Source organism: Ambystoma mexicanum, chromosome 9 (assembly GCF_040938575.1).
Source record: "Ambystoma mexicanum isolate Mex_15411 chromosome 9, UKY_AmexF1_1, whole genome shotgun sequence".
Taxonomy (NCBI): domain Eukaryota; kingdom Metazoa; phylum Chordata; class Amphibia; order Caudata; family Ambystomatidae; genus Ambystoma; species Ambystoma mexicanum.
The window spans coordinates 667,250,114-667,275,711 of record NC_090931.1 but is presented as its reverse complement, the minus strand read 5'-3'; the positions used below and the strand labels follow the sequence as shown (position 1 = coordinate 667,275,711).

Sequence of the window (25,598 nt, the reverse complement as noted above, 5' to 3'; positions counted from 1 at the left end):
GGACGGCTGTTTTGCTTTTGCTTGGCCACGTGAGGAGAACATATACACTTATGTTTCTACGGCCCCAGGCAAAACAAGTTATTGGTCTCAGACAGGCAGGAAATCACACATAAACTAATTGTTATAGTAAAAAATGAAGATGGCTCGTTATAGGCCCTTTATTGACACAATATATGTATATATGAACTTCGCATACATAAACAAACATACACTTAGATATATAGGAATATAGATATAAATTGCTTCACTGTTAGCAAAGACGCAGAAGACACCTTCATCTTGGCCCCTATGACATTGCTTAATCCCTGAGCAGGTAGGCGAAGGGATCACTCGTGCTAACAGGGTCTGAGGCAGAGCGTCCAGCCTCTCAGCGAAACTGCATCACCCGGGGGTCCAAGTTCTAACTAACTTTCCCACAAAATGCCCTCTTCTTTATGGGGGCATATACCGCCCTTCTCAGTTGTGTATGCCCTCGGCCGAAAAGCAGATCACAAGTGGAAGGGCCAGAGAGTAGAAAATAACAGTCAGGAGTGGAAAAACCCAGCGCCCCTCTCCTTGCTTTCCTCTCAGAACCCCTTATCATGCACCTGCAGGACGCTCCCACTCCCTTCCCGTATTCGTCCTTCAGTGGACAATACCTTAACTATTCTCCACAGCAAGTCTACTCAGCAACAATATTTATGTAGTTACGTGACCTTGCTCTGTTTTCGCTACTGAAATGCTAGTTTATTCTGCAAGGCCCGCGGAGACGCAGGCTTTTATTACTGTGATGGGAGATGAGTGTCCAAAATGGCTGCGCACCAACGCCATGTTGTTCTAGCTCGCATTTCGCACAAGCATTACAACGGCGGAAAGGCTAAACCAGACGACAAGGCAGGGTGGGAGACTAGACACCCCTAGGTGGGGAGAGAGCAACAAAACTACATGGCAAGAGAGTCTTAGAATGAATTTCAAAACTCTGGCGTGGTAGACAGATGTTTAGGAGGCCACCATTATTATTATGAACAGGGAGAAACTTCTAGGAGTTTGGCCAAACCAATCAAGGTAGCATGGAGAGAGGCCAAGGCTAAATCTCAGGAGAGATGAGTGGGGTCAGTTGTCCACAATGATTCCACTCAGTGGAACACCAAAGAGTACACTTAGACAGTTAGTTATAAAAATAACACATTTATTATAGGCCCAGAAAACGCACGAAAAATGACTATTGGCAAGTAATAATACCACACAATACTAAGTACTATAAAACATATATACAGTCACTGTAGTTGGTGCAAACTAAAACAACCCCCCCCCCTTCCAATACCTGAAAAGGAAGGCAGGGGATTAGGTTAGCACCTACTGTTCATAGGATTTAAATCCTAACTTTAGAAGTCCAACCCCAAGTTGTATAGGGCTGTTTGCCCAAGCGTTCATAGTAGTATTCTAGTGAATAAAACAGTTCTCAGCTTTTGGAGAGCTTGTAGCAACAAGTTGTGCCGAAGCCAAACAAGTGTAAACGTTTTAAAAGTTAGGCAACATTTCAAGGGTGGAGATAGGTGAGCAGGTAAGTATAGCTACAATTTACAACCTGATTTGGGATTTCTCTTCAGACTTGGCAGGTCGTCAGAGGTATGTTTTCCCACCTTTGGATCTGGTCACTAGTGCCCAGGCTCTGTGGGTGCAAGAAGAGTTCCAGTTTATGGATGGAAGCTTTGTGCAACTTCTTCTTGACAGACAATGCAAGAACCACCACTGCAGCACTCCTCGGGACACTCAACCAGGTGCGGGTAAGCAGTTTACAGGTACGGTCACCATTGCACGGCAACACCAGGCGCCACTATTCTCGCGGTTGAAGAATGTCTTTTTATCTCAGGACTTGGCAAGAAGCTGAAAGTTCAAGGAATGCCTCTTGGCGCACAAGCTGAAGACCCCTGTAGTTCCGGGCTGAAACTCGGAATAACAGTGCTTCTGTCGCCATAGCCCAATCTGGAGCTAGTCAGTCCACTGAGTGGTCATGGGACACTTCCAAAGGCTACAACTTGCTGGAGTACCAGAAGAAGCTGGGACCAGTTGTTCCCACCAGTCCAGAGGGTTGATGCACCGATGAGGGTCTTCAGAGATCAGTAGCCAGACAGGGCTTCATCGGGACTCCAGCCAGATTTGGTCGCCAGACCTCTTCAGGATCACCCACGGGTCTTCCACAGTCTTTCACAGCTATAACAGGATACTTGGCACCTCTTCAGATCTGCTGGAATGGCTGCAGGACACCTCTTCTTATCCCACAATGAGGTGAGTGATCAGACTAGCCCTCCAATGGCAAGAGCTGCACATGGACACCAGCAGTGGTCCAATCCGGGACCACTGTGTGTTTCAGGCAAGTATGCACACCTCACTCTCAGGTGCCAGTATGTGGATTGGGACCAGGCAGACCTAGCCCATTTTCTGGGACCCCGCACACGTGGTATACACTACCCGCGAAAAGCAAGCCTTTCCTGGGCAAGTGCATGGCCATAAAAGGTAATCCTGACCTGGAAGGGCAGGAAGTAGGCCAAGGGTTTAGGATGGCCAAGGAACAAATGCAAAACCTTGTGATATGGCCATGTTGGGACACTAGCCACTGTTAGTAGCCAAATGTGGTAAAGCTAACAAAAGTACAATAAAAAGTAGGAAAAAGTAACTACTGCCACCAGTTTGTCCTTGGGCACACCTTAGGTAACCTTTTTGAGTGAAGTCTAGGGCCATACAAAAGACCCCCAATTAGACTGCATTGTAAGATGCATTGTGCATTGATAAAAAGTTACCAGAAAAGTAACAAAAGTCAAAAGATTAAAGGAAACATAGTTTCCCAGTACTGACAGCCTGAGGTACCAGTCAGTTTACCCATAACATGTGAGCAGTGTGAGAAACAAAAGAAGCAAAGAGTTTGGGGGTGCATAAAATATGGAGGAAAAGTTGCTAAAACGAGAAAACCTTCCTAACAGGGAGCAATGAAACTACTAGGTGGGTGGAGAGAACTGAGACCCCAAGGCGGGGGAAGAGAAACCAGACCCCAAGCAGGGCTGACAGAAACCAGACCAAGGCAGGGTCAAAGAAACCAGAATCCCAAGGTGGGCGAGAGAGAACAGACTCCAAGGTTGGGTGAGAGACTTGAAACCACTAGGTGGGTAGAGATACCCAAGACACAAAGGAGGCGGTAAGAGAAATGAAACCCCAAGGCGGCATGAGACCAAGACACCGACACCCCAAGGGGTTCGGTGGGTCGGGGGGGGTGGGGAGTGAGAGAAACCAAACCCAAGGTGGAGTGAGGGAAACCTTTGCCCTAGGCAGGGTGAAAGAAACCAGACTCTAAGGTGGGGTGAAAGAAACCAGGTGGGGTGAAAGAAACCAGACCCCGAGAAGGGAGGGGTGAAAGAAACCAAATCTCCATGTGGGCTGTAAGACCTGAGGCCCCTGGGAGGAGTAAAACCCAGGAGATTCATTATTTTTATGTATTGACTGATATGTGCCTTTGTACCTGTACTGTTGCTCCACATCTACCTGTATCTTGTAATTCATTTTGTAAACCAAGCTGTGAATCTACTTGTAGCCTCTGCGCCCTGATACCCTCGGGTCTGGAGCGCATTATAAATGAATAAACAAACAAACATAAATCACTGGCGAGAGTACCATGAAATTCCTTGGTGGGGAAACCAAGGACAATACCTAGTGTGGACTTGGGAACCAGGCGGTCCCCAACGGTAGAAGAAACCCAGAGCCTGAGACAAGTTCCTGACAAAACCAAGGAGAAGGACACTAATCAAAGACTGACACAAACTCCAAGGAGGGGAAGCTGTAAGAGACTTTTTGTTTTAATTATTATTATTTATTTTTTTACTGACCCAGTTGAAAAAAAAATAATTAGAATACAATTACACAATCAAATAAATTATTTCAAAATTGCATATCATGAGTTTTAGAAATATTGAAAATGTTTTAAAAAGGTATAAAACAATGATACATTAAAATAGTAATCTTTACATCCATAGCAAATTACATGTAAAATTAATGATACAATGTTTGTGAATATGATATGATATGGCATTTATAGCGCGCCTATACACAAGTGTTTCAAGGCACGAGTAATCATAAAGACAAAAATAACATAGAATAGAATTGATGTATGGTGTAGTCAATCAACACTTTAGCTTTAAAACAGAAGTCAATGCACAGTAGAATTAGCATTTTGAAATTAGCTTTGAATTACGTTAAACTGAATTGTATATAGTGATGCCATTATGTTCTTTGAGTTTCTGCCAATATTGCAGTTATTTGCTGGAACTGTGCATTGGACGAAAAGCCCTTTTTTCTGGTAGAAACATTACAGTGAGGTCAGAAACAAGCCAACACCCATTCCTGTTGGGCAGAGGCCTTTATTCTCCTTTTGTTAAAGTTAGGTGATAAGCACTTTTCTATACTCCTCCTTTTTTTTCTTTAGAGGAGGGCAGAGAAACTTGGGGACAGCTTAGGTTTTTGGTGTTCAAAATAAAAAAAATGCCACCTTGTCCGTCTCCTGATTCTGATTTACTACATGAGATATCAAAGAAATAATTTATTACACCTTCTGAGGATATGCATCCCACCAAAAGCCGCTGTGGCTTCTGAAAGGACTTGTTTTGTTCAATTCTTTTTCAAAGAAAGCACTGATATGTAATATAAAAAGGTCTCATGTGGTACGACATAGGAATAAGGTGCACTGATATAGTCTGTCTTCATATTTCTTGAATGTATAAAGGACTTCGATTTTGAGATTGTTTTGTTTATTCACTAGCACCACACTTAAAAATGATTGGGCAAGCCTTTTGAAGATGTGTGTTTTAAATGTTTAAGTAACACTCACTCGCAGAAAAAGAAATTAAAAGGATAATATACTCTAGTACAAAATAATCTGAGGACTAATCGATATGAAGTGAATGAACCCTGTTTTCTTGGTAGACTCTTTAATGAGCGCTTCCTCTGTTGCAGACAAAATGGCTGAGGGCTATTAGTCAAGCTGTGGATCATGCGTTAAGGGGGATATCAGATCCAGGCCCTCCTGTTGGTGGGAGTATTCAGAGGCAAGACCCACCCATGTCTCGTACAGCCAAATACACCTTCTACAAGGATCTTCGACTGAGGGATGCAATCTACGAGGGGCGTTGGCTTTCTGGCAAACCCCATGGAAAGTAAGTAGTGGGGAGGTGTATTCTATTGATAAGGGCAATGAATGGCTTCTATTATGATATCAAAGGAAAAGAAACAATGACATTATATTTTCTTGATAATTGCAAAAATGTGAACATTGCTTTTTCTGTTCCAGAGGGATACTGAAATGGCCTGATGGTCGAATGTACACTGGAATGTTCCGGAATGGCCTGGAAGATGGGTAAGTCACATAGTTCTGTTCAAAATGGAACTTAGTAAACTGTTTTCATCTTTGACTCCAGATGTATTGGAAACCCTACCTTAGAAAGTTGTTGGGTCTAAAGGGTACAAGATACCCCAACTTCATCACGTCACTCTCATAGTGAAGTGAAAAGCAAGCCCAGTGATTTATTTTTCAACTTCATTGTTTTTGATCAGACAGTTTTACATTTGTAAGAGGTTTTGCACCCTTAGTTTAGTTTATTTGTTATAAAGCGCAACACGCTCAGATGCCTCAGTGCGCTGACAGAAAACATCAAAACAAAAAAACAAAACCTAACATAAAAATGCACAAGGTCAAATATAGAGTCTTTTGAGCAGTAGCAGAGTGCGGAACGCTGCTCGTTGTTCCTGTTGCTGAAAAAAACGAAAAAAGTCTGTTTTCTACTTTCATTATTGTGGAGGAGGACCCTTGACTCTAAAAGTACCTTGACCAGCGGAGCGGCACGGAGTCGGTGCAGAGACTCTGGAGAACTGGTGAATCGTATCCAACTGTCCTCCTTCCTGTGACCGTTCTGCGGCTGCTGCACCATGAAAGCTGTGCCCTCTCCAGCAACCTTGTAGCCGCTGATGAGGGCTCGACTAATAAAGGGAGCACGAGAGCTTGGCGCTATGGTACTTCTGCTGCCGATCCTGTCAAAGCAGAGAACTGAAAGTGTGCAAGTAAGCAAATCCATGAGCTTTATAAGCTCAAATGACAACAATTTTTCCATGTTCCAATTTTTCTTATGGCGACGCCTGCAGTTCTCATTATGCCCTTACTAATAATGGTGAAAGTCGAACACATTCACCTACTGACACGTTAAAAGTTCATGTGCGAACAGCTGTATAATTGTGCATGCGATCAGCAAGGCATTCTTAATACTGACGGCATGATTCATTTAAAGCAGAGTGACAGGAGTGAAAAAATAGGAATGAATTCGCTGGGTGAAAATTGTGTGTGTGGTATGCGTGGCAGGTTGGAAATTGGTAAAGGACTTCTAAGCCATAGTAGTTTCCCCCCACAGAGCGAGTCTAACGTGTTCGTACCCTTTGTAGAGAATGGACTGTTTGGTTTTGGTTTTTGAGTGTTTGGTGCCGGCGATGCGTGTTCTCGCCTGGAGAGCTGAACAGAAATGGAGAGATTCTAAGGGTGTGGAAAAGCCTCTAAATTGTGTACGAACTGCACCGCTTAGTGAAGAAAACACTTATTGCCCCGCCATATCCACGATACCACAACACATAATGGACAAAGGTTCAACAGACTTGTGTCGACAGAATGTGTCGTCAGGTGAAAACGAAGGCAACGGGTTGTTGTATTCAGGATGCAATGATGTGTTCTACAGTGACACACAGGAAAATGAAGGAGAAAAAGAAGTGGAAATTAACTCTTTGGCGCCAAATGAGAGGAGGAAATCATTGTCGGTAGTGGATAAACTACTGCAAGATTTAACTCAAATGAACAAAGATCTGAATAGAAAATGAAGTGTCACTCTAGAAGGAAATCAAATTGCAGAAGTTGAAATACGGACACAGCGGAATAGCAACCTTTCTAGACATCCTGAAGAAAATGCAACAAATTCACAGAGAAGATTGTTGAAATGTAGACGTTTGGATTCAAGCTCTTCTGAAACCATAATCTGCTCACATAGTTAAATAAATCAATACATGTTGTTACAAATGGAACTTTCAATTCAAGATGAGCAAGTCTTTGAGAAGAACTCTCCGATGGCACGGCAGACAAAAGCAAAGGAATTAACAGAATGCTCATCACAACATGAGTATATTGAATCCTTTTCAAATGAATCCAATGAAACTACAGTGGATTCCTCCTTTATTGAGCATCCATTTCCTAAAATTAGACGCACTGGGTATAAAGGTAAACCGTGCAGGTGTGAGCCCACATAGAATGAACTGGAAATGGTTAAATCAATCAAACAGGAATTACAACCAATAATCATGTCAATATGACCTTCGCAATAGTCCCATACTTAATGTATGGGCAGCTAAATGACAATATTAAGGATCTCTCAACCTTGACTGCACTCATAAACTCAAAATTAGTAAATCTGGAAGTACAAACTAACATTAATAAAATTCAGATAATGGAAGATATCAAACGCATTGACTGTTCTATAAAACAGTCAATGGAACTGGGACAAAATAATTGCGAGGATAAAAGATTGTTTGCACAGGTGGCCCGGGAAGCAATGGAGGTGCTTAAACATCATCAGAACTCGCAATTGATGAGCAAAACAAATATGAATGGCAGTCATATTTCATGCAACCATGTCAGCGTAATTCTATCACAAGGTGTTTCTAAACAAAAAGAAAGTTGAGACAAACCAAACAAATTCTCAGGTATTTATTTCCCTCAGAAGGTGTGACAATCTATAAAAAAAATAGCTGGAAGTAACTAAGAGCTAAGACCAAGTTGTTATCGTAGTAGATGATATGAATATTGATCAAGCCGAGAAACAGGAAGATAAGCAAACCTGTACCTGTACCCAACGGCAAAGGGGGGATTGGAAACCCCGAGCCTAGGTTGACTGATGTGCCCATTACGAGTAAGCAGGCTGTAGGAATATTTTTTATCTTTTCCAATAAACAGAATGGGAAAAAGAACCGCTCAAATGTACAGTTCAACAGCAAAAAAACAACTCATAGGAAGGCAAGAAATAGAATAAACAACAACTCTCAAAAATTCCTGAGAAACTTAAAAACGGTGAATGTTACAGTTAACGCCACGAATGCAAAATTACCACTGACTCAAGTAAATGGTGGCTCTTCTGATGCTGGTACAGAAGGCAGCCAGGCCATTGTAGATTGCTCAAATGTTGAGGACATTGAGCTGGACGAGCTGATAACACTATGCAATAATAATGAAGAAACTGAGGTTGACAGGGATTCTGTGCCTCCAGATAACTTCTTAGTGACAATGAAGAGGACTCCGATGCTTTAGAGCAGGACATACAGATGACACATGATGATCCAGCTGGAAAAATAAGACAGGTTTGTTTGCTAATACCCCCAAAAGATCTGTCTAAATTTTCAGTACAGCATACGCCCAAGAGCGGCGTTTTGTTACAATGGAGGAAAAAAGGGAAAGGAGTATGGGTCAGGCATCACTAATACCCACAAAAGAACTCCCAAAAAACGTCCTAAACTCAATGTAATAAAAGTCCAAGAAAGGTGTTTCTTTACAATGGAGGAAAAAAAAGAAAGGAGTATGGGCAGACGCTGCAATTCTCCACGACCCCCGAGGTGATCTTGGAGAAAATTCCAAACCTATGGAGTCAGAATAGAGGTAATCTGATGGAAATTGTGAGGTAAAACCAGAAATGTGGATGTAAAATCAAAAACAATTGAAAAAACTGTCGCCATAATTGGTAAAAAGCAAGCAAACTAAAAGGAAATGAAAGAATGCAGAAACCAGGTTCCAAATACTTATTAATTCTTGAGCGTATGCTGCCTATAAACGACGGATTAGTCTTGAATAGAAACAATGTTCTCCGACTGTTGCATCATGTTCCTACGCTTAGAACTATCGAATCTGCTGACATTAAGGCAGTAGAATTTGTTGAAGAACACCAGTGTGACAGTCTGTTTACATCTTGACTCAAGACTGATCTGTGAACTCTTGTTGGAAGCCGCCCATGTTCTGCAACAATATGGTTTTGATATATCCGAAATTGGAATTGATTCACAATTGTTCAAAAACAATCAAGGACATAAACAAATGAAGTCTCAACAAAAGAACGATGGCCTCAAAGACCAACCTTCGGAATCTCAGATGGGTGATGCGAGTACTTGGAACTTTAGAGATGGAAACAAGCCAGCTTTTGTCAAGTTGAGGGTGCACTTCAAGATGCCTTGGTTGGAGAGCATTTGAAAATCACAGTTGAATGTAACTCGAATTCAACGAATGACTCAACTCGCAATCAAGATGATAAAGGGGAGGAGAAGAGTAACGACAACTGGAATTGGCTTGCCAAAACTCCGGGGAATCATAGTCACAGGTAATGCCAAGAAAAAAAGGCAGTGGCAAAACTCTGGTTAGGAACTTGGAATACCAGAGGATTCATCCATCTATTTAACTCGGATTCAGAAAGGCAATTCAAATATTGTGCCTACAGGAAACTAGGCTTGATATTTGCCTGATAAATGATGAATTCCAAATTGCCATGAATCCAGCGATTAGAAGATCTAAGGGGCGACCATCAGCCGGGCTATTGACTCTTATTCAAAAAAGCTCGGGCTATTATATTTGTAATGTTAAGAACATTACTCGATATATACAGGTAACAACAATTGAGAAGAAAAGTAACACAAAAAATGGAAAAAGACAGATGTATATCATCAACCTGTATTGGCATCATAAAGAGGCTGGCACAATAACTTTTGTAGACAACGTGACGGAAGTCATTGATGAAATCTTGGTAGACGATAGAGGATCAAACATCGTGCTCTGTGACGACCTTAATGTGAGTTGTACAATGGATTATAAGCAGTCGCACTCAAAATAAAATCAACTGGCAAAATACTGGAATGAGGAAATGGATTTGAGAGGGCTTGTTATGCTCAATGGGAATACTGCTGGGGACGTGCTTCCCCATCCAACTTGGAAGAGAGATACACAAACCTCAGTTCTCGATTACATTTTTGTATCTGGTCATCTATCTGAACAAGTGGTTTCGCTGCATGTCATGCACATGCCTGAAAGTGACCATAATCTGGTAAAAATGTCAGTCGCCGACTTCCATAAAACTCTGCATCAATAGTATTTGATGGGTACAGAGATAAAAGTAACAACAAAAATGTTGAGTATGGTCATCTGCTAGAGCAATTTAAAGCGTATTCGCAAGGACAGCGTAAACAGCTCTTCAAACCAAAGCATCTATTTGACATCGATATTGCCATAAGAATACGAGAGATGCATAGAGACTTGAGAAAAATAAGTTGAGAAAAAATAAGTTGCTAAATGGTCTGTCCCATTGGGTAGAAGATAAAAAAATCAAATAGAAGTACAAAATCAAATAGAAGTACAAAATCAAATAGAAGTACAAGAATTGGCTAATTGCCTATAGAACAATCATTGAACAGAACGAAAGTGAACACATGCAGAAGTCTCTCACAAATAAAAATTCATCTGAATTCCAGAAAAATCATAACCGACGATCCTAACATTCAAAAAGCTTTACAAACCAATATGGTGACAGAGGATCAGTGGGTAATTCACTTTGGCAAACTATATGAAAAGAGGGGACAAGTAAAGGAACTTCCACTGCCAACTGTAAAGAGGTGGTAAACAGAATTTGAAAAAGAGAACATCCTAAGCAATATCAAAAGAATTTGCTCATCTAGGACACCTGGCCCTGACGGCATGTCCAATTATATTCTGACACAGAACCCAGATATATGGGCAGAGTTCTGTTCACTGCTATTTGCAAATATAACCTTGCAAAAAAATACTCCTCTCGTGGAAGAACGCAATAATTGTACCCATTTTCAAGAAAGGCAATCGAGCCAATCCGATGGATTATCATCCAATCGCATTGCTGGATGTGCTAGGAAAAATATATGCCTCACAACTACAACAACTTCTTATGAAGTGGATAACTTCTACCCAACACCTAGATATCCGACAATCTGGTTTTGTCCGCGGTTTGGGGTGTGTGCTGAACCTATTGCTTATTAACATCATGAAAATTGAAGCAATAAGAAAGGGATCAAAAATGTATTTGGCATTTATAGATCTGTCACATGCTTTCGACAGTGTTGATCGACAACTTCTCTGGAAATAAATGATCAATTGGTATTGTCAGCCAAGTTTAATAATGGCAATAAAAGATCTACATTCGAATACACAAATCCAAGTTAGACTTGAGAAAGATGGAAATCTATCTAAACCCATAAGAACATACAGGGGAGTCGAGCAAGGTTGCCCATTGGCTTCAACAATATTCAATTTGTTCTTATCAGACATCGGAGAAATCTTCGAAAGCATGGCATAATTTCCTCCAAAAATTCATGGGTCACATGTAAGCTGGTTACTTTACGCAGATGATCTCGTCCTGTTAGATGTGACTCCAATCAGTCTGCAGAGCACACTTCATGTCTAAGAACAATATGTTGCAGCAAATGGTCTAACTATTAATCCAAAGAAATCAGAAGTACCTATAATTCAAGATCTGAGAAGGAATAAAAACGGCAAGGAGAGAAAGTTTCACTGGCACCTGCAAAAGCAACTTATACAGTGTGTTGATCAGGAAAAATACCTGGGTATGTTGATTAGTTCTAGTATAAATGATACCCTGTGGGTTGCCAACATAAAAAGTAAATGTAGGCAGGTGGCTATACAAGCTGCAGTTCTAAACAAAAAGTTTGGGAAGCATACAATAAACCTATTTTAAACATTTATAATCAAAAGGCAGTGCCTGCGATGATACACAGAGCTGAGTGTGCCCTGGGTTGCCCAGCAAGTATCTGGTCCTCAATGGAAAATATATTTTGGTCCAAAGTCCCGTGGCTCATAAAAGGCACTCCAACTTCTTGCATAAGGTATGAGTTGGGGTTACTATCCATTAATGCTAGAGTCACGTGGAATTCTTCGACAACCTACCGCAAAATGATCATGCAGAACGGCCCTCTGCAATTCAAGATATTTGAAAAACCAAATTGTGGACCAAGTGATGGAATCTTGACGGCCTGGGTGGAGCACTGTGAAGGTGTGTTAAGCGATCTGGCCACTGATAAAAACACACTGGAAAGTAACCCGTACTTAGTGAAGAAAAAACCATGGCAACAGGACTGGATGGATACATGTGACCTAAGAATAAAATATCAAAGCATGCAAAATATGCCAGTTGAGTCTAGAACCCTAAACAAAATTCCGGATTATCTGATTAAATTTCCTGATAAATACTGAAGAAACTTGCTTATGAAAATGTGCCTGAATCAATTCAAGACAAAGGAGGTAGTAAAGCGGTGGCAGAAAGATTCCGAAAAAAATCTGACGTGCAGACTGTGCTATGAACATGATGAGACGTTAAAGCATTTGATATTGTTTTGCCCTGCCCTGCCTTAAAAACAGAACTAAACACATGGAGAAAATAATACATAATCAAATGAAACAGTCAGTTCACAATTATTCTAAAAGAAGACATATTCCGCAAATGTATATTTTTGTTAAAAAACAAGGGTAAGCTGCTTAAACCACATCCAATGACAATACAATCTGTGTTATCGGAGGAACACCAGTTATTCTGTTTCTCCAGCATTGGATCTTTCATGGATTCACATGCTGTGAATATTCCCCGTCGTCAGGCTGGGAACCTCGGTTGTTTTTAAAATAGCGTTTTCCCCTGGAAAACTTCGACACTTTAATGTCCTATCAACGTCTTTTTGGGTACTTTAGCCACCACCAATAGGACGTAAGGTATAAATAGCCCCGCCTGTGCGGCTTCCCTTCAGATTTCAACCGTCTCCAAAAGTGTTGGGATCACCTCGTGCTGGTTCTGATTCTACACGTGTGGTGTGTTGTGGTTGTTTTTCTCAATGTCTTCGGGAAAAGCTTGTTTCGGCCCTGCGCGACTTGCGGGCTGAAGGTGTATGAGGGGGACAGGCACATGGACTGCCTATATTGCCTCTACCCTCATCGATTCCTGCGACATCTGTAAAGGATTCTCTCAGAAAACGCTTAAGGACCGCAATCGGCGGTTGGTGTGTTGGCTGAATGAGGGTATCTACCCTTCATCTGAGATGGTATCGGTTTGCAGCCTGGTGTCTGAGAGACCAGTTAAAACAGTTCCTCGCCGGTCAGTGTCAGCTGAACCACCGACTAAGAAATCTCGGCCTTCTGGTACAGAGAAGAGTTGTCGCGCCTCTTCGGGCAAACACCTGCCGAAGGGGGTGCCGTCGTCTTCCAAGCATGGTCATTCGGACCAGTCCCGTGGGTCGGAGGGAAGGCCCGAGAAAACATCTTCATTGGTGAAAGACAAGAAGGACTCTTCCAAACGCTCCTCTTCAGGAGACCATCGTAGGTCATCCTTCAGTAGAGAGTCGTCGAAGCATCGATCCAGTGGGATCAAACGGGTGGAAACGCCTGAAAAAACAACGCCACAGGTGGCGGTTCCAGTTACGTCATAGTCGACGGGAGTCCCGTTGTCGACGGTTTCGCTGACAGCTACAGTGCCTGCCTCCACGATTGTGTCTTCGGTTCCGTCGGCTGTGATTGAAAAAGGCCTGAGGTTCTCGTCGTGGACGGACAACTTGGGTGGGGCATAGCAGCCTTCTGTTTTTGACGCCCTTGTGCCTGACACTCTTCTACAGCATGAGGCGGCCCTTTCAGTGTCATCGGTGGAGGATGAACGGGAGCCGGTGGTGAATCCGACAGGCCTCGGCTTGCAGGTGTGTTGGGCCTTCGACGTCGATGGGGGGGGGTCTGGTCCATCCAGTTACCCTCTGGTGAACCCGTAGGCGATGCTGTCGCTCCAGGTCCTGTCTACACTACAGTCCTTGTTGGGTCAACTAGATTCAAGATTGCCTCCTCTGAGTGTGGCCCCAGTGGCCCCTATCGTCGACGCGGCAGGTGTCCCTCTGCGTTCGACGGTGGCAACTGAATTGCCAACACCTCGGCCGATGAGTGAAGAACGCCCTTGTTCCCATCCTGAAGAGGGTGAGCTGCCGGACTCTGATTCGGACTGTGTGCCTAGGGACACTATGGGTCTCATTACAAGTCAGGCGGAATGGGTTAACGGGGTCCGCTAATGGATGCAGACCCGTTATTCCCATTCTGCCTGATTATGAGGTCCCCTCGCGGGACCCGGTAAGGACGCCTGGTAAAACCAGGCATTGTTACCGGGTCCCGCGAGGGGACCAGAGAGCTAACAACGGGCCGGTCGTATTCGGCCCGTTGTCAGCTCCCTCTCCCATTCCCATTGAGCCCTATAGGGGCTTGAATGGGAACGGGGAAGGTACAGGCCCGTGTTCCCTGAGGCAGGAATTACTGGGCCCTCCAAATTCAGAATGGCCCAGTAATTCCCCATTCAGGGAAGCCGGACCCAGACCCGGTTTTGGAGGCAGCCATGCCGCCAATAGCGGCATGGCTACCGCCAAACCGGTAATGAGGCTCAATGTCTAATGTCTCTTCGTCGCCGTCGAGAGATCCGACATGGGATCCGGATGTGGGAATGGAAACACGTCGTAGAGTTTTCACCGAAGCACCGGCACCGTTAACAACGGTGCTAGTGGTTCCATGGTCCCCATTCCCTTAGAGTCCCAAAGGACTCTATGGTAATGGGGATTTACAATTTGCCGGTGCCTGAATTTCCGGTCCGCCGGAGTTGTGATCCCCTGGTGTTACCGGGAAGTCAGGCACCGGTAAATATTTACAGGTCCAGGGGCAACCCACCGGTATCACCGGCACGGTTACTGTCGGACCCGTATTGAGGCCCATTGTCATGTTCATGCTATACGTACTGGACTCTGGGTTAGTTTTCAATTCTCTAAAGGTACCTCTTGCAGCTCTTGTGGCATACACTACATTTCAACATTTCTTGGTGGAAATGACAAGTTGCTGAAGACTTCATGGAAAGCGGTAAAAGTATACACCTGCCAATTGATCAACCTGCTCTTATACAGACTGATGCTTCCTCCATTTCAATCTACTCGTACATGTTCCCTAAAACATCTCACATGCAAAGAGCTTTTTTGTTTGTTATCATAGCCAAGAGATGAGTATGTGAACTGCAGGCTCTATCAGTGAATAAGTTATTTTGAGCAATATTCAGGGAAAAATGGATTTTAGAACTCTCTAGGTTTTCACCTAAATTAATTTCTAAATTTCCAATGAACTAGTCCATTGAACTTTGTGCTTTCTTCCAAGGACCACAGTCTCTGGCAGAAAGGTCCTTGCGCACAGGTTGTACATGCGTAGAGCAGTGATGTTATTCATGGACAGAGCAATACAAATATGCAAGCCTAATTTGCATAGGTCAGGATGATAGCTCAGTAAAAAATCCAGCATTGCTACATATTTTTTTTTGTTGCATTCAGGGGTGTCACAGACTGGCACAAAGGACACTTGCAGCAACCCAAAGGACTCACACCTCCATGGAAATTAAGCTAAATTTGTATTCCTAGCTAATGTTCCATTAGACATTATCTGTAAAACGGCAACATCGAGTGCACACTTTTACATAACCCTATTGCATATATAAATAGACTACAGAGTATTTATAGGTGTATCAAGCACTCCTTCACAATTTATTTTTCTACCATGGCTTTCTACCATGGCTTCTTCTATATACATCTTGTGAATCTAAACAGCCTCACGTACCATGAAGGCATTACTTACCGAGTAATAGCTTTCTGGTCTTTGTATCTGTTTAAAATTACATGACCACACCCATCCACCCACAACACACTTGGCACTAATGCAGCCTGCTCTCAGTCCAACACATTGAAAGAAAATAATCTGAGAACGTAGGCACTGACGGACATTGTGGGAGCCTGTAGGAGAGAGATGAAGTTACAGGAATGCCCATGTCGATGCCTACAAAGTACTCGTAATACTCTGGACAAATCACTAGATGGCGGAATTTGCACAGCATGAGATTCTTATTAGATGCAAGCACCAAAAAGATCATTACTGGATCCTTAATGCCTGTCATGTCCCACAATCCACTTTTCTTATTTCACTGTGGGGGAAAACAGGGAACAGATCCAGGAAACACAATTATAGATCATGGGACAGGCAGACTATGAGAAGGAACTGAGCACTTGAATGAAAAGCTTACCACGCCTGTAAAAGGACAGTCATGGAAGACTTCTACTACCCTCTAATATATCACATAGAAAGATAGGGCGAAGTGCATCCCTTCACAGTACAGGAACTAGATACACAGAAAGGACTCCCAACTTCCCCACACCAAAAGGGGACCTGAAGAGAGAAAAACGGTATTCCCCACACCTATAACCATGATGGGGAGTCTATAGTTACTGTCCCCCTGACCCCCGTTAAACTGAAAGGGAAAGGCACACGCAAAATGTGGGGTGAAGGCAAAACATTTTCCAACCACACCAACCACCAAAAATAGTTTACAACTGTTGTGGAAAAACACCCTCAGACTCTTCCAGTGGATTGGTGAACACCTTTTACTGGCAATCAGCAAAGCCAGCGTACAAAGGACAACAACAACCCAACGACAGAACGAGACATGGCACAGCAACCTCCCTCCGCTCCTGGCACCAACCTTTTATTCACGAAAGCACACGTGCATTTCAATGGAAAGGGAGGCTCAGACATGACATAATATTGTCAAGAAACACGGTTTCAGGTGCGTGAACAGTGACTCAGTATACAGTTCTTAGGCACAGTTTGCGTTCTTATGTTCAGGAAGGCATAATCAGGATGGAAGGCAAATAGTGATACATTTCTGGTCTTGCTAGGTATGCTACTTCTACAGTTCACACACGGTTTGGTGCATGCGAGTCCGCGTACTGTACAACTTCTTCCATCTGCTAAATCCACCTTGCCTAGGAAAGGTGATCTCTAAAATACGCTTCTATATGCCAGAGGTGAGAACTGGGGAAGGAACCATCGCTAAGTACTAAGCGGTAAAACCTTTGAGGTTTGGACATGCACATTAGAACATAGGACTCGCACAACAATGGCTATAAGGCACTTGCTAAACATGGCAGTTAATAATTTGCTGAGCATTATTGTAACGCTTTACAGTGATCACTGGGGTCATCACACATTTCCAATCCCAGTTCCCCCCCGACAATTTCCACCTATAAGACCTTCACTCCAGTCTCATCCATTACATCTTTGGGGGAATAAACTTCACATTCTGGAAAGCCTTAACATTTTACTGCTTCTGTAGTGTGACAGAAAATCAGCGAGGGATCTGGGGAACCTCTGAGCATTGGGTACATGTGCGATAATAGAGACATTTGCAACTCTTTACCTGACGGACTCAGGATTAGAACCAGGATTATGAGTAGGATTTGGCCGATGGATAAACCCACTGGTCCCAGAATACTCACTACCAGCGACCTCAAGGTCCACTTGGCCTCATGGCTGGTGTGGAGACGCATGTGGGTGTCCATATCTATGAAACTGCAGCACTCGCTCTTCACAATTGCACACACCACCCCTTGTGAGGCTAAGAAGGTGTCCAGGGCTATACGATTTTGGAGAACCATAATTCGGATGGCAATTTGCTCACAGGACAGTAGTATCAGGGAATGTGCTGTGGCATTCTCCGTATCCTCAGTCAGTCGCAATCCGGTCAGGCAGTCCCAGTTCAAATTGGCCCCTAGAGCTGGAATAAAGTAACACATTCCGGCAACAAACCCCTCCAAAGCAGTGCTTCTTTTCAGGTGGGGCTGTGCTGGGAAGGTGCAGGTATGCCCAACAGCAGGTAGGACATATCCCATGTAACAACCCCCTGCCCAATTAATGGGCAACCAGGGATAAGCTTTGTCCCCAAAGATGAAAAAAGTCCCGGAATAAGCGGCGTGATTGAGTGAAGGAAAAATCAGGTGTCAAAGGCAAATGCTTCATTATTGAGGACTACATAAAACCATATAGCAACCCAATGCACCACACACTAAATACAGCAAGTCTTATCCTAATGTATACAGTAATCAGATCCAATGTTAATTAATAATCAGTTCTTGTTAAATACACAAATTGTTCTTTAATATTCAGCCATCGACAACACGTGTTTCGACCTTGTAAACATAGGTCTTCGTCAGGCCTTTTATGTTATAATACAAATTATACAGAAATAGCAAAATCATATCCAAATTACAAAAGTACAAACCAGCAGACAGACCAGCGATGAGTCACATGGAAAAGAGGAAAGAAAAAAAAGAATGTATACATTGGCAATCAATATACATTCCATATTGTCCAATAGAAAGGCACACTAATATTATAAAACCAGTGCATGAATTAGCAGTGATGCATTAACTCGAATTCAAATGCACCGGCACATTCCTGTGTCCGCCACCAACGCTCTCTAGAAATTAATATGAATACCATGTGTTTATGCCAAAATTATTCTTAAACCATCTACCAATAAGTGATTATCCCTAATTCTATTGATTTGTGAGTCTGGTTAATGTATTAGCTAATAGTTTACCATTTGTGCTGCCAGGATTCAGTGAATTCCGATTGGTATCCTATTCTCAATGATCCACAACCTCAATTTCAAATGGATTGTGTCCTCCCACGTATTCCTCACCTTAGATATATCCTTACCATCAGCTTTGCTGCTTAGGAAAAAATGTTCTCCACCAGAGGGCGCTCTGCTGGAGTCTGCTGCGTCGATATCCCTCGGCGGTACCCGTCCACGTCATCCGCAGTATAAATGGCCTGAGCCATGCCCGTTGGCTTCAGTTCCGTTTTTCCGATAGCTTTTGCTTCGTACCAATAAACCGGCGCTTCAGTTCTCGTATCAAACCCTTCTATGCTTAAAACTGGCTTCAAGAAATATCAAAAATGCGATAAGAAGATGCCGATAACAGATCACCATTGAAATTGCCTCTGGTGCCTTGGTCCCGCCCATCGGATAGACTAGTGTGGTTCCTGTCAGGCGATGACCAATAAAGCGATAAAGGAACGTAGAGGTAAACTAGCAGTGGGGGAGGAGTCCTCAAAGTCTTCTTCGAGAAGAAATTAAGGGCCGGCTGAGTCTAGTGAAATACATCATAAATCGAAGAAATCAAGGTCGAGGAGTAGATCTAGGAAGTCGTCTTCTTCAAAAAAGTCGAAGAAAAGGCCACACCGGTCTCCTTCTTTGTCATGATGCCTACCCCCAGAGCACCAGGCCAGGCCCAGCACCCCCGGGAGCAGGCATCACGCCCCCGGGTAAAAGGCCAGCGGCCCTTTATATGGGCTCTTTGGACTCTGTCCTGGCGCCGTTGGCGCCAGGCTCATGTTGGACATCAGTCCTGGCGCCATAGGCGCCAGGCTCATAAGGGGAAGTGTTTGGTGCACTTACCTGAAGCAGACCATGCTGCATGAAGAACCAAGCCAAATGAGGCTTAGGAGGGACTATTTTTCTGAAGGAACTATTTTGTTACTTGAGTGGGGCTATGGAAGAATACTCAACTGGAACTTCTTCCAAGGCTATTTAAGCCATGCCCGGACAGCCACACGTGCTTCGCGTTGTTCTGCATCTCAGCAGCTGAAAGCTCACCGTGTCTGCTCCTGCACCTGGACTCCAGCCACGCCCGCCTCGAACCTGGAACACCTGTAAGGGAATAAGAGAAGAGAAAGGTGAAAACCAAGAACTATTTCAACCTTCTTACCTGCATCCAGAATCTTCACGCCAGCATTCCTGAAGGAAGACTTCCATTTAAAAGCACTGCGTTGCTCGCTGCAGCGCCGCGCTTCACTCACCTGTTCCCGAGACGCTGCCCGGCTCCATCGCGGCTCTCAGTGCCGGTCGCCACATCTCTGCACCGCACCTAAGGGAGAGAAGAAGAGACAAAAGGTGAGCAAGGGAACACAAGAGGAAAGCCGGATTTTCAGCCATATTACTTACCGGCTATTCTTGGTGAGCCATTCCACATCTCGGGTCGGCGCCACATCTCTGGCAGGTACCGCACCCCGGCCCCTATGGGGAAAGGACAAAAGACATTACTGGGGAATTATAAAGACATTTAGAGGGGTTGCCCTCATCACTAACTCACCTGATTTTACCCCGGCAATTTAACCCCTCAACGCATCACCTTTGTTCTGCACCTGAAATAAAGGACAGAAAAAGACAACATAAAAGGAGGCTCACACTTGAACTTTTGCATCTTCATACTTACGGCGTATCGCTCACTAAAGTCAAGTGGATTTGCCAGCGCCATTCTGAAAACCAGTGAAGTAACTGGACGAATGCGCGCCCCTGCACCAGAAGCAGGATGGAGAGTTCATCCTTCCAAACCATAAGGTGAGCTTAAACCGGGGGTTTTGGAGGAAGTCCGAGAAGAACGAAGGGGAAAGGGGGGAGCAAGCACATTATTCAGCAGACAGTTAATCCCCTTTCTCATCTGCAGAAGGATATTCCTACGGGCCAGACAAGCAAGATTTGGGGGTCCTGTTCAATCGGTGGTCCGAATTCTGCGCATCATGCTTGAAGAGGCCACAGCAACCCAGACCAGACCAGCGCCTCCGTGGGAGCCAGGTGAGCGTTACAGAACGCGAAGCCTTCCTACAAATTCCCACCCAGGCGCTATGGAAACTTCCGAGACTGACCAGTTGGCCCAACTACTGGGGGAATTACGGGCCGAAGTACACGCCGCTCGTCAAGAGACTAATGCTCTCAGGAGGGAAGTGATTGTAACAAAGGAAAGAGCGGATGACCTGGCTAGACAGCTTTTGCAAGGTCAAGCTGGACAAACTCCTTTACCCGGTTCCGGAGGGAACCCCGCTCCTGTGCTTTCCAGTAACCCGGTGCAGATTAATCTACCTGGAAACATGCCGCTGGCCCCACCCGAACGCTTTGCTGGGGACCCCAAACGATTTGCCGTATTCATGAATCAGTGTCGTTTGCATTTCCTGTGAGACCTGGGGCCTTCCCTAATGACCAGACCAAGGTAGCCTTTGTATTGTCATATCTCAGCGGCAGTGCTGCCGATTGGTCAGTTCCACTGGTAACTCAAGATGACCCGATTCTTTGTGATTTTCAAAGATTTCAAGCAAGCATGGAAAGGTTATTTGCTCGTCACTCCCAGGGGCAGGCTCTAGATGACGAACTTCTATCTCTGCGACAGGGCAATCAAGACCTCCTTTCCTACATTGCAACCTTTAATAGACTAATTGTGGAAACTGGGTGGCCAGAGGATAAAAGAATCACGTTATTTTATCGAGGTCTACGCGGAGAACTTAAAGATGTCCTGGCCCAAGTTGTAAATCCGCCCCAAGAGTGCTCAGAATATATAGACTTAGTGGTCCAATTGGATCACAGACTGCAAAACAGAAAAGCAGATCGGTCCAAGTTTGAGACCCGGGTGTTAGTCAAGACCCACACTAACCTGTAGGGGGCTGAAGCCTCAAAGCCAATGCAAATCGGAGGAGTTACAGGACCTTTAACGCAAAAGGAACGTGAAAGAAGACGGCAGATGCACTTATGTCTTTATTGTGGATCCTCTGGACACTTTCTACGAGATTGCCCGGCAAGGCCGCCCAGGAAGGTGGTAGGAGCCGCTGAAAAAATCCATGAAACCTCTGTATCGGGAAACGACCCCGCCCGACAAGCGTAGGAGTCCGTTTGCCGAGCTTGAAAACGAACTCTCAGACCTCGTATTTCACTGTGCCAATGGTCCTCGTAGATCCGGAACAGCCTAAGCGGTTGCATGCAATAAAGGCATATATCGATAGTGGGGCTATAGGAAACTACGTGGATCGTGAATTGGTCTCCAGGATTAACCTTCCCCTGCGTCCTAAAACCAGCAAAGATGTCATCACCACAGTCGATGGAACCGAAATTGCCTCGGGACCGGTAACACATTCCACAGCTGAGGTAACACTTGTAGGTCCGGACGGCCATCGGGAGGCAGTTGTGTTTGATGTAATCAAGGGTCCACAGTTTCAGGTTATACTCGGAATCCCTTGGTTAGAGACACATAATCCTCGAATTGATTGGCGAGCGAAGAGAATAACCTTTCCAGAGTGTGCACGAACCTGCTACCCAGAAAATCTGAAGGTCAGTCTAGCATCAGTAACCTCTGTCTCCATGCAACTACCTCCGGAATACCAAGACTTTCAGGATGTCTTCCAAAAGGAACAGGCCAACACGTTACCTCCTCACAGATCGTACGATTGCCAAATTGATCTGGTGCCCGGTGCACAACCCCATTGTAGCAGGATTTATGCCCTTACGGAGCCGGAGAATCTGCATTTGAGACAATATTTAGATCAATACCTAGCCAATGGTTTCATTCGCCCGTCAAAGTCTCCGGCATCCTCGGCTTTGTTCTTCGTGCCAAAAAAAGAAGGTGACCTCAGAACTTGTATCGATTACCGCGCATTGAACCAGATAACTGTTAAAAATCGTTACACTCTGCCTTTGATCCCTGAACTCCTTGACCAGGTGAAGGACGCTTGCATATACACCAAGTTAGATCTCCGGGGGCTTATCATCTGGTACGAGTTAAAGAAGGCGATGAATGGAAAACGGCCTTCCGTACAAAATATGGACCATTCGAATACCAGGTGATGCCTTTCGGGTTGTGCAACGCGCCTGCTGCCTTCCAATTCTTCATGAACGATGTCCTTCGGGAACTCATCGACGTCTGTGTGGTCGTGTATATCGATGACATTCTGGTGTACTCCTCTTCGGAATCTGATCACAGAAAACATGTCGGGGCCGTCCTTGAGAAATTGCGCCAGCACAAACTGTTTGCAAAGCTGGAAAAATGCGTTTTCCATACCACCGAGGTTGAATTTCTTGGATTCATCCTGACACCTAAAGGGGTCCGAATGGACTCACGGAAAGTGGATGCCATCCTCAAATGGCCATCACCTAGTTCGGTGAAAGGTGTCCAAAGCATGCTTGGTTTTGCCAATTTTTATCGCAGGTTTATCCCGGAATTTTCACGGGTGGTGCAACCCATCACTGCACTCTTGCGGAAGAATAAACGTTTTGAATGGACCGAGGAAGCTGAACAGGCCTTTCAGGAATTAAAAGCTAAATTTACGTCCGCACCTATTTTGAAACACCCTCGTCCTGATCTCCCTTATATAGTCGAAACCGACGCATCCAGCTTAGCCATGGGAGCTGTCCTGTCTCAGAGAGATCCCGAAACCAACCAACTGCACCCCGTAGCATTTTGGTCCAGAAAGTTTTCGCCGCCGGAGATAAATTATGCAATCACCAATAAGGAATTATTAGCCATTAAGTCCGCCTTTAAGGCTTGGCGGCATTATCTTCTTGGCGCCAGGCATACCATCACCGTGATCACTAATCACCGAAATTTACAATATTTAAAAACTGCCAAGGCTCAGTCTTCACGACAGCTCCGATGGGCTTTATTCTTTGCTGAGTTGGATTTTGTAATCACTTACCGTCCCGGCTGTAAGAATGGCAAAGCGGACGCGCTATCTCGTATTGGAATGGGAGAAATAGACACAAACTCAGAACCTGTGCCGATAATTCCCGAACCAAGAATCTTGGGGATAACCACTTTACAAACCCTTGAAGACATTCAAGCACGGGTAAAACTATTCCTGGACTCTTCAGCCTTGCAGGATTGGATCAAAAGGGGGTCTGACTTTTCAATCAACAATGGCTTACTTACTTCGAAGGACGTTTATTTTTGCCAGAAAAGGAATTGCAAGAACTGGTTATTTCCCGTCATCACAATACTCTGATGGAAGGACATCCTGGCATTGCCAAAACAGAGGAAAAAATTAAACGACAATTCTGGTGGCCGTCCTGGCGAAAGGATATTAAATCTTTCGTGATGTCCTGTGGAGTTTGCGCCCAAAACAAAGGTAAAAAAACAAAACCCGCTGGTCTTCTTCAACCCTTAGACATTCCACCAGCACCTTGGCACACCTTGTCACTAGATTTTATCACGGACCTGCCCTCTTGTAATGGATACAATACTATTCTGGTTGTGGTGGATTTATTTTCCAAGATGGCCCATTTTATTCCGTTGAAAAGATTACCTTCAGCTTTTGTTCTTGCCAAGGAATTCCTCGAAAATATCATCCGTCTGCATGGATTCCCGTCCATACTAATCTCCGATCGGGGAAGCCAGTTTATTTCTCATTTTTGGAAAAAGTGTTGTCAACTGGCACAAATCGACGTAAGACTCTCAACCAGCCACCACCCACAGACCGATGGTCAGACGGAGAGAACGAACCAGACCCTTGAACAATATCTACGATGTATGTTGCACCAATCGGAGGGTAATTGGAAGGATATTTTATGGGTGGCTGAATATGCATACAATAACTCGATACACTCTGGAACTGGTCAGAGCCCCTTTTATACCCTATATGGACATCACCCTCGTACTTCAGACTTGGACTCACCTTTGAGCCTCGAAATGCCCGCAGTGGACCATTTGCATTCTACGATTACTCAAGCCTTCAAGGATGCTACTGCACACTTACAACATGCGAAAGGGAAATACTAAAAGAATGCGGATCTGCATCGAAAGGAGGCACCTCCATACCAAATAGGGGATCAAGTATGGTTGGCTACCAAACACTTATCGCTCAAGGGACCTCTGACTTTTAATCCAAGGTATTTAGGCCCTTACTCGATCAAAGCTATAATTAACCCAGTGGCAGTCAAGCTAGATCTACCAGTTAACATGCGGATTCACCCCGTGTTTCATGTGTCGCTTTTGAAACCAGTGCAACCAGGAACCAGATTAATAAAGCCACCAGAACCAATCCAGATAGATGGGGAGCCTGAATTCGAGGTGAAGAACATTTTGGACTCTAAGATCTCGAAATCAAAACTTTTCTATCTAATTGATTGGAAGGGGTACGGGCCTCAGGAAAGATCTTGGGAACCCAGCGACCACGTGCATGCACCTCGGCTAGTAAAAAGGTTCCATCGAAATTCCCCGAACAAACCGAAACCTCCTGAGGGAACGGCCTTGGGAGGGGCCTTGGGGGGGAGTGCTGTCATGATGCCTACCCCCGGAGCACCAGGCCAGGCCCAGCACCCCCGGGAGCAGGCATCACACCCCCGGGTAAAAGCCCAGCAGCCCTTTATAGGGGCTCTTTGGACTCTCTCCTGGCGCCGTTGGCGCCAGGCTCATGTTGGACATCAGTCCTGGTGCCATAGGCGCCAGGCTCATAAGGGGAAGTGTTTGGTGCACTTACCTGAAGCAGACCATGCTGCATACTCACCTGATGCAGACCATGCTGCATGAAGAACCAAGCCAAATGAGGCTTAGGAGGGACTATTTTTCTGAAGGAACTATTTTGTTACTTGGGTGGGGCTGTGGAAGAATACTCACCTGGAACTTCTTCCAAGGCTATTTAAGCCACGCCCGGACAGCCACATGTGCTTTGCGTTGTTCTGCATCTCAGCAGCTGAACGCTCACCGTGTCTGCTCCTGCACCTGGACTCCAGCCACGCCCGCCTCGAACCTGGAACACCTGTAAGAGAATAAGAGAAGAGAAAGGTGAAAACCAAGAACTATTTCAACCTTCTTACCTGCATCCGGAA

General features: G+C 44.6%; 1 protein-coding gene and 1 pseudogene across 8 annotated transcripts in view; one reads left to right on the top strand and one right to left on the bottom strand.

Moving 5' to 3' along the window:
• Positions 1–25,598, top strand: part of ALS2 (alsin Rho guanine nucleotide exchange factor ALS2) — a 1,241,906-nt gene that overhangs the window by 692,085 nt on the left and 524,223 nt on the right. For all 8 annotated transcript variants that reach the window (XM_069615500.1, XM_069615498.1, XM_069615499.1 and 5 more), the window contains 2 exons: positions 4,981–5,180; positions 5,315–5,380. In XM_069615500.1, the coding sequence (XP_069471601.1) occupies positions 4,981–5,180; positions 5,315–5,380 (266 nt within the window). The remainder of the gene's footprint in view (positions 1–4,980; positions 5,181–5,314; positions 5,381–25,598) is intronic.
• On the bottom strand, positions 14,311–14,452 carry LOC138490610 (small nucleolar RNA SNORA49; annotated as a pseudogene).